This window comes from Girardinichthys multiradiatus, chromosome 10 (assembly GCF_021462225.1).
Source record: "Girardinichthys multiradiatus isolate DD_20200921_A chromosome 10, DD_fGirMul_XY1, whole genome shotgun sequence".
Taxonomy (NCBI): domain Eukaryota; kingdom Metazoa; phylum Chordata; class Actinopteri; order Cyprinodontiformes; family Goodeidae; genus Girardinichthys; species Girardinichthys multiradiatus.
The window spans coordinates 22,693,280-22,710,203 of NC_061803.1; the positions used below are offsets into that span (position 1 = coordinate 22,693,280).

At 38.9% G+C, this 16,924-nt stretch overlaps 1 protein-coding gene across 5 annotated transcripts in view; it reads right to left on the minus strand.

Moving 5' to 3' along the window:
• Nucleotides 1-3,696: 3,696 nt before the first annotated feature.
• Nucleotides 3,697-16,924, minus strand: part of mpp2b (MAGUK p55 scaffold protein 2b) — a 129,144-nt gene continuing 115,916 nt past the window's right edge. For all 5 annotated transcript variants that reach the window (XM_047377495.1, XM_047377493.1, XM_047377492.1 and 2 more), the window contains 8 exons: nucleotides 16,331-16,558; nucleotides 14,103-14,234; nucleotides 13,923-14,025; nucleotides 13,105-13,173; nucleotides 12,831-12,992; nucleotides 11,082-11,284; nucleotides 10,714-10,842; nucleotides 3,697-5,523 (listed from right to left, as the gene is read on the minus strand). In XM_047377495.1, the coding sequence (XP_047233451.1) occupies nucleotides 5,347-5,523; nucleotides 10,714-10,842; nucleotides 11,082-11,284; nucleotides 12,831-12,992; nucleotides 13,105-13,173; nucleotides 13,923-14,025; nucleotides 14,103-14,234; nucleotides 16,331-16,558 (1,203 nt within the window). In that variant the 3' untranslated portion in view covers nucleotides 3,697-5,346. The remainder of the gene's footprint in view (nucleotides 5,524-10,713; nucleotides 10,843-11,081; nucleotides 11,285-12,830; nucleotides 12,993-13,104; nucleotides 13,174-13,922; nucleotides 14,026-14,102; nucleotides 14,235-16,330; nucleotides 16,559-16,924) is intronic.

The following is a 16,924-nucleotide window of genomic DNA, read 5'->3' on the forward strand; positions in this document are numbered from 1 at the left end:
CACAGCTAGAACAAGTGATAACCACTGCTCATGTGTTACTACTCATTAACACCCAAATAAATACAACACTGAATAATAGCATCACCACCCCCAGCTTTTTGCCAAAGATTTGTATTCTTCTGGCTCTGGCCTTTTCTAAAACGAGCCATTTTAATCAACAGTTGAAAAACGCTTTGTGCTTTCTTTGGCCTTATACCATTCAATCCTTCTTTAGAAATTAATTGTAACTGACATTAAAGATAAGGTAGATTAGCATCATCTGGTGTTCAGCTAGGTATTTCTCACCAATAATTTATAAGTAAATAATTTCAGCGTTTAGGTCTATCATCGTGCTCATGTAATACTTGTTCTTTGTAAAGAAAATAGAAAAGCAGATTGGAATAATCAAACTCAAGTTTGGTGTGACTTGGTTACATGACCTGACAGGAAAATAGTGAATTCTAATAACAGAAATTCTTAAAAAATAGAAAATGCATCTAAATCAGAAGAGTGTGCCTCCTTCTTTCATTCTAGTACGATGATTTAAGATTGATTTTTGTCAGTTGATCACATGACCTCAAAGCTATTGAAGAAAAATGGTGAATTTTAACATAAAAAATTCATATAAAAATATAAAATCTAAATCAGAAGAAAATGAGTGTGCCTCCTTCCTTCAGTCCAGTAGGATGATTCAGCATTGATTTTGTGTCAATTGGTCACAATTTTGATAAACAAAACACCAAAAAATATAAAATGTATTTAAATCCAACATAAATAAGTGTGCCTCATCTTTCGAGTCTAATAAAACGATTTGACATTAACTTTGTGCCACTGGGTCACAACATGAAAGTCATTAATTCTTGTTTCTCTCAAGTGTTTTTTTCGGACATTTATCGACGGTCCCAAGCGAACCACCCTGTGTAGGAGGAGCGAGACGGCAGAGAGCAGTTGGCCGAAATCAACCTGCCTTTGTAGGATTTCTCTCCCTCCTTCAGTGGAAGCCGATCTGGCCCACTGGGGAGGGCGATCAGGTGCTACCCAGAGATTGGCCAGTATCTCTGGGTCTAACTGCTGAACGGGAGTGGGCCTACTTAGAAAAGCTTCTACTACAGCTTTAATTACATATCTGTCATTTAAAACAGCTCTGCTGTTAGTTCTGACATCTGCAAATAGTGACTGATTATCTGCACTTTCTGTTGGTTCTTCCCGTCTCAGAATGCGGGGCGACGCAGCTCAGCTGTGTTGCGTCATAATCCTGTTTTTATACCTGAAACATCACAAGTTCATTCAGATCCAGAGTGATAACTCTAAATGGCTTGTATCCCCGTCCCCTGACCGGCTGTGCTCATTGTTAGGCGGTCACAGATTTTGACCTCATCATTACTTTTCACAGCAGCAGGTCTGCCATCTCAGCCTCCGCCCTAAACAGACAATATTCTCTTCTGTCGCTCAGTGGTGCGGGGCGCTTGTAAGCGCGTAATTACACATGTGGGACGCTTGCTTTTTGGAGTAATTTTTGGCGTATCAGATGTTTATGCTTCTGGTTCGTACGGACCCAGTGAGGCATAGACCATATCCTGCTCCGCCTATACTCAGAATCTGGGGTTACAATACGGAACCAACATTTCTTGTTCGAAGCAGTTTGCTGAAAAGCATTCTGATCACAGCAGGCTGTGCCTGGTGGATCCAGCCCATCCAGCTGTGTTTCAGGAGGAAACCTAACCCTACCTTCCCCTACATCTTAATCTTGACTGACATGAACCATAACATCTATAGATGCAGCGAAAAAAACGGTATGGAAAAAAGTTATACATTTTTTAAAACTGTCGAAGCTATGCAGCTATCCAGATACTATTAGATGAGGTAACGTGCCTATATATTTAGTTTCTTAAATGAGCAATTATTTTAAAGAAAACCATTAAAGTTGGGGACATGATAAACAATGGATATTATTTCTTATAAAAAAAAATTGGGACTTTTTTTTATTCATTTTTGAATCTGGTGCAGTACTTCGGAAATGAATGGCTAACAATTTTTGGTCAAAAAACTATTTCATCCAGGGATGTGTTAAAAAGCTTATATTGTTTCTCTTGTAGACCTGGTAATCTGAAAATATTTAGATTTTTTTTTTTTGATAAACCATCTATATTTTGAGAATTTTTTATTTGGCCAAGTACAACCCCATTTCCAATGGTGCCAAAAGTCCCAAAAGTTGGGACATTGTATAAAACGTAAATAAAAACAGAATACAATTATTTGCAAATCCCGTTCAATCGATATGCAATTGAAAACACTACAAAGACAAGATATTTAATGTTCAAACTGAAAGACTTTATTGTTTTTTGCAAATGTTTTCTCATTTTGAATTTGATGCTTGCAACACAGCTGGGACAGGGCCATATTTAAAACTGTTACATCACCTCTTACCCCATAACCTCTCCTTTTAACAACACTCTAGTGCTTGGCAACTGAGAACACTAATTGTTGAAGCTTTGTGGGTGGAATGTTTTCCCATTCTTGTCTTCAGTTGCTCAACTTGTCCAGGGTCTGTAGGCAGGTCAGTCTAGTACCCACGTTTTACCCACGTTTTACTACCACGTAACACGTGCAGAATGTGGCTTGGCATTGTCTTGCTGAAATAAGCAGGGACGTCCCTGAAAAGACGTTGCTTGGGTTGCAGCATATGTTGCTCCAAAACCTGTATGCACCTCTCAGCATTAATGGTGCCTTCACAGATGTGAAAAATATCCATGACATAACTAACACACTCTCCCAGATGCTGGGGGATGCCGGCTTTTGAACTTTACACTAATAACAATCCAGATTGTCCTTTTTCTCTTTAGCCCCAAGGACATAATATCTATGATTTCCAAAAACAATTTGAAATGTGGACTCATCAGACCACAGCACACTTTTCCACTTTGTGCCAGTCCATCTCAGATGAGCTCTGGCCCAGAGAAGGCAGCAGCGTTTCTGGGTGGTGTTGATAGATGGTTTTCACTTTGCATTGTAGAGTTTTAACTTGATTTGTAGATGTAGCGACAAACTGTTAACTGACGATGGTTTTCTAAAGTGTTTCTGAGCCCACATGGTAATATCCCTTACAGAGTGAGGTCGCTTTTAATGCAATGCCTCCTGGGGGATTGAAGGTCACGGGCATTAAATGTTGGATGTTTAAGCTTGCTGCTTACATGCAGAGATTTTTTTAGATTCTCTGAATCTTTTGATTATATTATGGATTGTAGATTATTAAATCCCTATTCCTTCCAATTGTACATTGAAAAACGTTGTTCCTAAACTGTTGGAGTATTTGCTCTCCAGTTGTTTACAAGTGGTGAACCTCGCCCCATCCTTGCTTGTGAATGACGAAGCCTTTCCGGGATTCTCCTTTTATTCTAATGTTTTTGTTGAACAATCATTAAATTGAGGGATATAATAAACAATGTGAATTACTGCAGATATATACCTGGTCAGTTGAGAATAGTTTATTAGTTGTATGATAAACTTTTTATTTGTAATGCATTTTTTAATTTAAGTACTAGAAATGTGTGGGAATGACAGGTAACCAGTTTTGGTTAAAAAGTACTTAATCTAGGGACGTGAATATTTTCATCTGAGAATATTTTGGGAATTTGATGACGAAATATGGATAATTAATGAATTTTTAAATTTGGGTCATTATTGGCTTATATTGTATTAACAATGCTTTTGATTTTGATTTTTAATTAAATTTAGGAACATATTAAACAATGTATCTTATTGCAGATATAGACATGGTTAATTGGGAATATTTTGAGAATTGTCAGGCACAGTATGGATTTTTTGTGAACTTATGAAATTTGCATGAAATACTTTGTTCACTGAAAATGAAAATTACCATTTTTCTTTTGAAAAGTCTAAGGACATGGGATTTACGTATCATGCCTCTGTCATGAAATGACTGGCAATATTTTGAGAACTAAGGACAAACTTTGGAGTTTTTATGTTTTTACAAATTTTTCTCTAATGCTGTCAAATAGCCAGAATGCATTGTCAGGGCTAAGCCTTTGAGGCCTAAGTGCTTCTGCAAGCAAGCTCTAATGTGACTCTATGGAAAATGAGGTCATATTATGCTGGGTTGGTGGGACTGTGATATTTTGTGCTGGGAGGAGCGGCTTGCTAGTTCAAGCTGGAACTCGTTAATAACTGCTTGCAGTTCTAGTTATTATATTGTGACTTTAATTCCAAATTACATAACAAAAACGTGGAATGCTGTTTTTAACTAAATAAAGTTTTAAGAAATCTTGAAAAGACCAGACTAAAGTTTAGCCATCCAACTGCATCTACATACCAGCAGAATAATCAAAGCACCAGGTGTTTCTTTATGTTATTCTATACACTCCTTATTACAACACAGTTTCTACAGGTTAAAAGAAAGATAGAATGAACAATATATGAGCTGACAAACTTGTTTATGTGTTTTTCCTAAGGAACATGTACACTAATTGAAGTGAAAAGTTTCATGATGAAAAAATTGTTTCCTTGGCATTTGAACCATATTAAGGCAAGCGTAAACATGAATTTGAAGCCACTGGTAATCTGTTTTACTGCTTGTACATCAAAAAGTAACAAAAAAGTCTCTTCCATCTAGAGTCCAAGTAGTAAACGCTAAGGTCATATATTTTCCTTTCGTTAAACAATGCATAATATTGTCTAGGCTACTAGAGATCATTATTCTTGTTTCTTTTTAGGGTTGGATTGTTGTTGGTGCTACAGATAAAACTCAAACACAAATAAAATTCATGTAAAAATATCTCAGCATGTAAATCCTCCACATTCTTCATTGTGTTTCTGAAAATAGAAATGCGTGTGTTCACTTTAGAGTGCGTCACTAACTGTTTTGCATGTATATTTCAGTAACTATTGCCATTCGGTTTTCTTAAAATCTGTGTAGACGCAGAAGATTAAGCATATTTCTAAACATGTACAATCATACCATGTGGTCAAAGGGCAAAATATTACATTTTCAACACATATGTGACATTTGGTATCTTTCTTCTATCCTTTCTACAGAGCCAATGTAAACATTACACTACATAAAGTATTTAAGATTTGTGAAGGCTAAAACTGTCCCTCCAAATAAACGTCCACAGTTTATTGTCCACATTTATACAATCTCACAATTGCACTACACCTCATCATCTCTAAAGCCTCCTCAACAAACACCCAGTGTTGACAAATTAATCACAACTTGACATTAGGCTCAAATGAGGAACACTTAATTTTTACAAAAATGTTCTACATGAGGCTGGTCACTTTTGCTTAATTCTGATGCACAGCTCCCTCAATGTAAATAATGAACTGTCCTCGGACTCTTGCTGATGATGCTCAGAACACCCAGCTGACCGGCACCCACTGATTCTCCATCGCAAGTTTCTCCAGCGCCAGCCGGAGGCTTCGGAAGGCCGCCTCCAAACCGTCGTTTACGATGCAAAGATCAAAGTAATGTCCGTAGGCCCTCTTTATGCGCTCACTTTCATCCATTGTCCTCTTTAGTTCAGAGTCCTGTGTGAGAGCACATTAGAGAGAATAACAAGGAACATTCATTTAGGACAGTAACACGGATGGATGGAAGAGCATAGTACAGCAACACAGCTTAACTCAACAAATAAACCTTTGAAGAATAAAATTTAATATTAGAAATTGAAACCTGAAATAAGGTTGGATTATATTCTGCTCCAAAAACTTAAAGGAACACTCTGAAAACACACCAGATTTGAATTAGAAAAAAAAAAAATCATGTTGCATATCCATCCCAATAAGGAATGGGTAATGTGTTGAAGAGTGCTTAATCCGAATTTACCCAGAAATCTTAACTGAAAACTGATGCATCCGGCTAGTCCAGTTTGCTGAAATGTAAGTGCAGCATCTCAAAATGGTACACAGTAGTTTGTATGGCCCCAACGTATGCATGCCTGACAACGTTGGGGCATGCTCCTTTTGAGATGACGGATGGTGTCCTGGTCAATCGTTAAGTCCTTTCCACACTTAAAGAGGCCTTGGAAGAGAGAAGTTAACGGAAATGTGTAAGATAAACAAGGTCTTCAAGAAGCGCTTGTATAACAACTTTTAAACATCTTAGGTTCCAATTCAAGAAGATCCTTAAATTAACTACAGAGATTTCACAATGACCATCCAGCTCAGGATGAAAATGATGTTCAATCCCGCCTGGCCATATCGTGTGTTGGCCATCATCCATTTTGACAGGAAACAAATTGCTACTACGCTTCCCAGCATGCATTTGAGCATTGTCACCGCCAGAGGTGATAAATAGCTGCTGAAGCGAACGCTAAGTGCCATTTTCCAGCCATAGTGTCCTGCCGGTACTACACAAGGAGGCAATCTCTGGAGAAATAGAAGCTTGTGGGCTTTTTACTTTTGTTCTCCACAATGGCCATTCCAAGAAGAGCTTGACAGAGCTGAGGATTTTGCTCATATAAAAGATCAGAAAATACACCACTATCCAATGTCCAATGTGAAGTTAAAAGAAAACCAGAGGTTTCTTTTTCAAGGAGACAAATTTTCCTCATTGTTTTGTTCCAGTCAACTGCCAAAGGTTCATCACATTTTCCCCGTTTGGACAACAGAGGAGAAGTTGACCGTTCTGAGTTGTTCACAGACTCGTTACTACTACCACAACCCCCCCACCTATCCCCAGGAAGAAAGCCGGCATGAAGTCATTTTGTTCTTCACGCATTAATTAGATAGTTTTCTCGCTAGTCTGGGCAGGGTGAGGAATAGATTAAGGTGATCTAGGATTGCCCCAGTTAATCCAGTGTGTTAACTTGTGTGTGTGAGTGAATGTTACTGAACTGCTCTGCTTGTTGTTCTAATACTGTGGACTGTGAAATGTAGCTGCGCATAGCAAAGTTGAATGTTGTTGTTTCACTGGTTTTGATCTTAACTCAATCTTCACTAGATGCACATCCTTATTTTTGGTTATTAATTTACCCCTTTCATAGAATAGTGCATGCTTAATTAGGTGAACATTGTTGGATCAGAATAGTTGATTGTAATAGGGAACGTTTGGTTTAATACATTTTCACACAGATAAAGAGACAGCGTTGGAGTTAATTTTGTGTAAGAATGATTTTCTGTTAACTAAGTTTAATGTTCTCCACCATTCGGTAAACAGTTGATAACACAGTGACATTTAACATGGTTTTGGTTAATAATTATCAATGAATAATGACAATCAACTAATTATAATTATTAAGTGCTGTGCATCCAATAATCCCAACACCAGAGTGTATCTCTGGTTTCTATTTGTTAGAAATAATTTTTGGGTAGAATTTATTACTTCTGAATTAGGATTTTAAATTATATTTTTGATAAATATTTATACTCAATAATCTAATCAATCATTAATCCTTACATGTGTATTAATTGGTGTAGAAGCAGCACCAAAAATAAGCTTTTAAGTATGAAAGTGTTTCAAAATGTATATAAAAAAAAAAACTTTTACACAAACTTTTGCAGTTACTGTTTTGCAGTTACTGTAGTGATGTGTCAGTTGTGAAGGAAACAGCTCTTAGAGCCGGCTCTTTTCTAAAATGTGACGAAAGCAGAGATGCAGTCATCATCACAGAGCTGCATCAGCTGTCAATCAAAATACGCACCAGCGTCCCATGTCATGACCAACCTGCACACCACGATGCTAGTAAAATAAAACAAGAAAAGGATTTTCCTGTGGGGTAAGGATATTCTGTATAGTCTTACATCAGTAGACTATACAGAATAAAATGGAAAGTATTTGAAGGAAAAGAAAATGCAGCTACAACAGCTGATTTAGGATGTTATTAAATGCAGCGCCTCACCTATGTGTAATTTAGAAAGCTGACCTGGTGTCCCTTTTTTTTTTGTCAGCCTTCAGGCCTGGTTTATGATTTGTAAATAGTAAAATTATATTTCAGTTTCACCTCCTCCGGCCGTTGTGGTCCTTGATATTATTGTAGTTGCTCTTGAGTTTTATAAACTTTTTTCTGTACTATTTCAGTGAAAACCTAATTTCTCCTGGTCCCATGGCCAGTCAGTGAACAGCAGTCTCTTAACGTCACATGTAGTCACTATTCAGCCCCAATTGGACTTAGTGAGGAGCAAGGACTGAAAAACTAGGTACCGGTATGGAAAAAAACGGTAATGGAAACACTTGCAAAGCAAACCAAGTGGAGTTGAGTAGGGACAAATCGAGCCGGTGGAATAGTGGCATAAGTAGGTGACAGAGAACATACAGAGGCTGCAGCCTGATAATAAACACAACGCTATTTAGACCCACACCCACCAATAAATAACAGTGTTCTTGTTCACAGTATAATCTAGCACCTTATGGATTCTCTGGTTTTGAGAAATTACAGAGTCCTTACAGAACCCAGGGCCCTGTTTCAGAAAGCAGGGTTAGTGAAAACTTACAGTGAGTTCTGGGGTAAATATGTGCATACCCTGGGTTTTTGGTTTCAAATAACCAAGTAGCCATTACCCTGTGTCAAGTTACCACAGCAACATAGTCCGTGAACCAACCACCAAATGATGTGATCTTTTCTGGAGAAACCTGTGGACTTTGGAGCGTAATACTCCTCAGAAATCTCAGTCAATGAACCTCTGGGAAGTTCTTTCAAGACTTTGGAAAACCATTTCAGGTGACCACCTCATGAAGCTCAGGGATAGAATGCTAAGGGTGCAAAGCAGTAATCAAAGCAAAGGGTAGCTATTTTGAAGAATGTAAAATATAAAAATGTTTAGAGTTATTTCCATGTGTGTTCATTCACAGTTTTGATGCCTTTGGTGACAATCTACAATGTAAATATTCATGAAAATAAAGAGACCCATTAAGTGAGAAAATGTATCTAAAACTTTTCACCGGTAGTGTATGTTTGAGCGTTACCATTTTTCGCCAATCACATTTTCTCTTTTTTCTTTGAGTGTGTACGAGGGTACAGTGGATCACCATGGTGTTATTTGCAAAAGGCCTATTACTGGCACTGACTTCTGAGAATGGGTCAAACTTTTCCACACACGGAGGGGGAGCTACCACTCATATAAACGCTTTTGTCTCTTAGATACACAGGAACAACATCCCAGCTCGTGGGCTTTTTTAACCTGCCTGAGGCTTTTTACAATCCCACTGTCTCGCAGAAAACTACAGAAGAAAAGCCGATGTGGGGGGGGGGGGGGGGCCCAACAGTGTTTCTGTTAGAGAGGAAGTAGACCTCCGCTGCCTGGCATGATCCTGAGCAACATTCACTCTCTTAGGAGCAAAATCGAGGTTCTCCGTACCCAACATGAGGGTATGATTTAAATACCACGAGGCGGGATGCCGGTATTTACTGAGACCTGGCTCCACAAAGAAATTCGATCGGTTGACAGCTCAGCCCCTCTCTTCACCTAAGTGTCCAAGACATGCGACCAAAGGCCCAAAGACATGACTACAAATTCGATCAACCCCCTGCCTAGGGTGTCCTGGTGCCAAGTGCACTGATGAACACCCTTATGCTTGAACATGGTTCGTTATGGACAATCCGTGAATGGCACAGAAGTCCAACAACGAAACACCACTGGGGTTTAAATCGGGGTGGCTATTCCTCCTACCGAGGGGGACGCCAAGAAGGCCGGGTACTTCGTAATGCTGCTCGGCACATAGGCCAAAACAACAATCAGATACCTCTCCCTGACTTGAAGGCACAGGGATGCATCCCTCTCCCTCTACAGGTGTTGATCCCAACACAAGACGGCTGAGATGAGTGGTGATAAGCCAACCCACCCCAGCCCGCTGTCTCTCCCAGCCGGCCACTCCAGAGTAGAAAAGAGTCCAACCTCTCTCAAGGAACTGAGTTCCAGAGCCCAGGTTGTACTGTCACCTTGTTGTTAAATTTCTTAACAAACGTTACAAATGTTTTTCCTCTAAATCCTTATGTGTGGTAAGAGTCTCCTGCCTGCAGTCTACAGTAGTACATGTTGAGTACGATGTTTACCACTGCTGTATTGTTTATGTGGTCAGTAGTGCTTTGTTAAGCTTACAGAGAATAATGTCTCCTTTCTCGTATGTACTCGTTGACTACCTTCGTACTTCTGTGAAGATGTCTACACAAGCTTCAGGCACTGGAGAAGGGTCAAGAGGCTCCTGTGTGAACGAGAGACCCGCTGCAGTAGAACCAATAGGACATGTGTCTGTGTGTGTGCCCTTAAGTCAGAGGATTGGCCGGCTCTGTCAGTGCCACCATTTCAAAGTGAAAATGACGGATCATCAGTCTAGTGTTAAAGGTTTTCAAAGAATGAAGTGGTCTAAACTATAGATGTACTTCAGGTAACAATAAATGAATAAATAAATCTTCACAAACCCCAACAATACAAACAGCTGTCACTACCTAAAACCGCATCCCCTGTGCCTAGAGGCACCTGCTGCTGAGCCAGAAAAAACACTAACTGCTGAATGCAATCTGAGGTTAGACAAGTTGTCTGTCAGTAGCACCATTTTATTTATTTTTCAAATGCCTGAAGTGGAACTGTACAGTTATGACCAATACTTTGAAGTGCAAAAAATTGTGGGATGAAAAAAATGAAACAGTTTTTTTGTAAAACAAAATAAAAATAAAATAATAATAATAAAATAGCTTTTTTGAGAGGAAAAATAATAACTTAGAATATAGGATCAAATTGAGAAATGAGTCAAAATGAGCGGCAGCTCAACCAAACACTCACCGTCAACTGTTTTGTGACCACTCCTGATTCAATTGCTGACCTATTCATAGCTTTAAGGACTTCATAGTCCGGGGCTTCAATGAACAAAATGTAGGGCAGGAATTCAGACGTCCGCAGGACTTTCAGGGCCTTCAGAGGAAAAACAGGCACAGTGACGATAGATTTTAACCAAGACAATAAAGAACTGCAATGCTCCAAACAGCGGAATCTTACTCTAACAATAATATGATTAACAGTGTCTATTTCCAGTTAATTGTTATTAATTTTAGGGAAATCTTAAGAATGTGTTTTCATAAAAACATATTGACAACAGGTTATAGTTGATGTGTATGTATTGAAAAATATTAAAACAAAGTAATAAACTCCACCTGTGGGTTGACATCCAGGATACAAATCTTTCCTGTTTCTATCACCTCATGTATGGAGTTGATCTTTGTGCCGTACAGGTTACCGTCATACTCGCCATGCTCCAGGAAACGGCCATTTTTAATGTCACACTCCATCTCAGTCCGTGACATAAAACCATACATCTGACCGTCCCTTTCATCTACCTTCGGCTTTCTGGAGGTGACTGAGTGACGGAGATGCATTCAAACACAGTGAAAGAGAACAGTTACCTTCAAGCTGATCCAGCAGAGACCATAGAAAAAAGGTTCTGACATTTGATTTGTTTCCCTGATGGAAACACTGACTGTGTTCAAAATGCTGCAATCACGAAAGAAAGCCTTCAAAATTTTCTTTAGGGTTTGCAACAAGCCATGTATGTCACATGTCGAACATGTCAAGAAAGATGGTCTGGTCTGATGAGACCAAAATCTCAGTTTGTGAGCCTGCATAACAACCTGAACACACCATACCCAAGTTGAAACATGGTGGTTGCAACATCTTGCTGTGGGAATGCAGAGACAATAGAGCAGGTTAGAGTTGATGGGAAGATGGGTGGAGCTAAATACATTGCAACAGAACCTGTTAGAGGCAGCAAAATACTTGAGATTGTGGCAGAGGTTTACCTTCCAGCAGGACAACAAAACTAAACATACAGCCAGGGCTAAAACATAATGATTCAGAATGAAGCATATTCCTTTGTTGGATTCAGGGCTGCACGATATTAAGAAAACATGGCATTGCGATATTAATGTTGAGTATCATGGTGATGACATACATTACAACATACCCGAATCATTACAATGTCCCCAGAGCTCTTTAGGATTTAGGATCATGATGAGGTCTGATTTCAGGACATAAAAAGACTGAAATTTAATGAGATCAGCTATATTTATTATGATCATGCAGGGTTTTAATGCATGAAACCTGATGATTATTGCCTACCAAATATTTCATCCAAACAGTCATTTGGGATATCACAATGCTGATTGTGATTAGGTATGGACAGTTAACTGGTGTCTAGATTTACCACAGTTTTGAAAAGTTGTAGTTTTCAAACAAAATGTTTTGTCATACCGCTTTTATGGCTTAAATTTCTTTTAATAATATGAGTGACTGGAGATTGCAAAGCACTCGCCCATTCCTTACAATCTCATACATTGTTGGTGCACTATTGCCTTACTACTGTCAAATTTATTACTCCTGTTAACAACAAAGACAGCTGGAGGAAACTAAAGGAGCACCACCATTAGTGTTATTACCATCATTGCTCTTTTGAAAGTAAAGTTAGTAAGCTAAAAGTGTGTCCCTGTATGCCTGTTAAACAGGCTAGTTAACCAAAGCTGGTTAATTAACCAGCTAATATTAATTTTCAGCTATAATGCTCTGCACAATAATCATACTTATTTAATTCATACTTATTTATTCCATATTTTGCTCCATTCTGTACCACTGAGTGCATATAAAAATCTTTTAAAACAACCTATGTTGTTTTAAACCTCTGTAAAACACTTTTAAAACACTTTTTTTCCACTTCACAGCTCTGCCTTACTGTGTGTTGTTCTATCGAAGAGAATTCAAACAAATACACTGACGTTTGTGATTTTAATGTGTCAAAATTTGAAAAAATCCTACCTTGCAAATCGCTTTAAAATGGAGAAATACAGGGGATGTTCAGGAAAAAATTTACAAGGGGTTAGAATACACCAGTAAAAAGAAGTGTAGTCACTCACAGGGTGTGGTAGTCCCGTATCGATGGGGATCCGACACAAGCAGTTTGTTCTTCAGACTGCGACGCCCGACCCCCTGTGCTCCAATCAAAACCAGCGTCTTCCTCCTAAAAGGAGGGACCTTGGCAACCTCCTCATAGATCCGCAGCTCATGCCGATCAAACTCTGAAGAAAAAAAACAGGAAACATACCTGAGTACAAACACTTAGTATAAACAGACATAAATAATCATTTTATACACATCTGAAAAAAGATGTTAGAATACCAATCCTCTCACCTGCATTCTTGGTGGTTAAATACATCATCTTTTTTTTCTTCTTACCCCCCATTCCTCCACACAAGGGACCTTAAACAAAGACAAAAAAAATAATAATAATTGAACCTGCAATTCCCATTCTCATCTCTAAACCAAATCCATGTTAAAATGATATACAATTAAGGTGAAAACGCTGGTCATAAATTCTGCAGACTACAACACTAGATGGCACTGTGCACCAACACTAACCAGAACGTGCATCCTGGTTGGTGCCAGGAAGCACCTGTGACTTGGCAATCTGTTAACCTTCTGTTCAGTATGGCACAATATGTGGTCAAGAAAACACGAGCTCAGTTGTATTAAATCCGGCCCAAATTCTGCTTTTAACAGCTGAATGAGCAAATGAATGACTATGTGATCTGATCTGGGCACACCAAGCAGAAGTCCCCTGCTCCACCATTCGAACTCTGTGTTTTCAGTATAATAAAAGGAGAATGTGCTGGCAGACAGACGTGTCCTTGTCCAGACAGTACGTTTAGGTTGTAATCGTCCTCTCCTCAACAAGTGAAGGGCACACAGCCTGCTATGACTCACCGCCTGCTTTGTTTGCCCCTGAAGACTGTTTATACTGCGGATCTAAACACATAAAGCCTTCTTCCCCTGCATGTTTCATGTGCGCAGAGATCCATGTTGGTTGGGTTTATGTTGACAGGGCTCACCTCAGTCTTTCCAATGCCTGCTTTTCTGCAGTGATTGGTATGATATGGGAATGAACAAATGTCATATGGGGAAAGTGCAATGAGGAGCCTGTGTGAAACCTCCATAAATTTGAGGACTACCTGTGGTGGCAAGTTCTATATCCCTCTTTACAAACGCTTTCCTCTTTTCCTCAAGAAGCTGGCTCGGAATGAGGCCTGCGCTGCCTCCCTCTATGTGACAGGCCTGGGAGGGAGACACAAAAACAGCTAGTGCTACAGAGAAAAAAAAAAGGAACTGTATCTGATGGTAGATGAACTCACCTGCCACCAGTTAAGATCTTCCTGGTTAAAGATCTGCAAAATGTCTCCACTTGTAAAGCTGAGACCTGCCTCCTTACAGGGAATCAGATTATCGTGAGTGGGGTCGTAATCAAAGTTGCACTTCACAAAGGCCTGAAAGAGAAAAGAAGATGAGAATGCCATCAAAATCACCACGATAGGCTGAAAAATGAATGGGCACTGATATTCACTATATTGCCAAAAGTATTTGTTTACCTTGACATGTACATGTACATGAACATGTAACATCTTATTCTTAATCTATAATGTCCTATTGTTGATGGACCCACCGTTTCCAGCAATAGCAACTATTCTGTAAACATCTTCCACAAGGTTTAAGAGTGTGTTCACAATTAGTCTGATTAGTCTGATAAAATTGCAGCCTGTGGTTCTTTTCACTGTTCTTACATGCTTCTTCATGCTCTCCACACATTAGTCCATGAATAAATGGATGGTAAGTTTTAGGCGTTAATGCTCTTATTATTGGAGTCAGAGGAGATGAGTTAAAGGAATCAGAGTTAGAAGCATTCATGGTAGGGAAAATGAGGAAAAGAATCAGACCTGTTGCAACAGCAGTCATAATGCACAATTTTAATACAATTGATACTGTATTTGTTGTAGGTTGCCTTTGATAGGGAAATTTCTAATTCAGCATTCCATGCATCTTTCATGCTGATAACTGTGGATTTAAGCTCAAGACCTCATATTTCCTTGTGCGACAAAGGATTTGGCTCAAAATGTACAATAATTCACAGTGTGAACCTGACTTTGGGAGCAGGGAATGCTGAAAAGTCATCTGCTTGATGCAATCAGCTGGGCTCAATAAGATAGAAACCTTACTACTATTTGGTATTAAATGATTAACTAAATTTCATTATATTGTGTTTTAAATATGACTGAATTGGAATGCATAAAATTGGATCTGCAACTGAGCACAAACTGGACTATAATGAATAAAATGAATTAGATTCTATATAGTTGGATATATTCAAACCCATTTGTCTTGAAAGGTAACTTAGGATGACATTTGATATGAAATGCCTCTATATAAACTGAACTGAAACTTAATTGAATGAAGAAAAATGAGTGAGAGATATAAAGGGAGCTAAAATCTGTAGCCATGGTAACTGTCCCCTCCCTTGCACTTGTTGTCAATTTTTTGTCTTTTATTGAACTGATGCAAGAACATAAAAACCCCAGCGGCTCTCACAGACTGTCTCGTACAGACACACCAGCTCCCTCAGACACAAACATACATAACAACAGCAACAGTATCCTGGAGCCTTTTTGAACTGTCAGTATAGATTAGTCCCTCTGTGATCATCAGGCGGGAGGCTGATCTAGACAGAGCTGGATTACATTTAGAGAGGACTTTCAGGAAGTCCCACACAGCTCTTAACAGTAAGCGCAACTATTCTTTACGATCTCTGATTGACGGTGTCCAATGGTGTCTGTTTATATTACAAAGTTGAATATATCTGCGTTTGAAATAAAATGGTTGTAAACTTACATGTGGTTTTTTTTTTGGTTTTTTTTTACCTCATATGCGGATACCACTTAGCTATACTCCATATAAGACTGATGCAGGAGTTTGAACCCTTGACAAGAAAAGCAAAGTATGTGATGTTGTCCACATGATCCCTGGAGGTGCTGCTCGAGGGGTGATTATTTAAGCAAATTCTGGTATAATAGCTGCAGCACAGGTAAGTAGTTTGTTTTGGTATGTGGTGAAGTGTATTTGAATTTCCTACTTTATAGTTTAGCTAAATGTCTTCTTTTTGGCTGTTGTGATAATCAAACACGTACGGAAAAGTAATTTCAAAACTCTGACATGTCTGAACAAAGCTACTTGTTGCGCTCTTTACAGGTAGACTTTTAACTGGAATAAGTAGAATCTGTGGTCTCAGCTGAATTGTGAATAAGAACAGTTTGTAGCTTTTTTCAAATCTTGATTACTTTTTAGACAATAAACTAAACTACATTTGCCTTTATGACAAACCTGTAATCTGAGCATAAAGGCAAATTAGTTCTCCAAAATCCTTTGCTGCTAAAATCAGATAAATGATTCTTGACTCAGCAGGTTACAGACACAGAGTGGGTGCCGGGGAGGGCGGAAAGTGGCACTTACTGATGGAAATGTCAGCATTCTTTTAAGCAATTGAGAACATGTCTACACTGTATTAGTTAGTGTGCCTCTCTTACGGACTAACCTGTCTCGGTGTGTGTGGCTCCTGGTAGCTGGGCAGGATCTTCAGCACCACACTGCCGCTTGCCTCCTTCAGCATTTCCTGCAGCACTTTAGGGTCATTGTCCACCTCCTTGCCGTTCACCTCCTTGATGATGTCGCCCACGTGGAGCAGGCCTTGCTGGTCAATCATGCCACCGTGAAGGATCCTGGCAATCACCAGCTCACTGTTCTCCACTCGAAAGGTCACTCCCTGCATGCGAAGTATGACATATCAGCTGTAGCTACCTCAACTTCAATTATCCCTGTAGAAGTAAAACTTAAAGCTTAAACCCATAGGTTTAGAATTGTGGTACTGTGAAAAAGTGTTTTTTAGCATGTTTTTGTCACAGTTAAAGGACTCAGATCCAACAAATTTTAGAATCACACAAATATAACCAGAGTAAATACATATTTTTTAACTCATAATTAAAATAATTCATAGAAGAAAATATATCCAAACCAATCTGACTATAAAAAGAATTTACCACCCCTGTAAAATCATGAATTAATGGTTCAACTGTTTTGGTTCAATGTTACTAGTGACACCCATGTCTGACAACTGGCTGATCAGTAGATT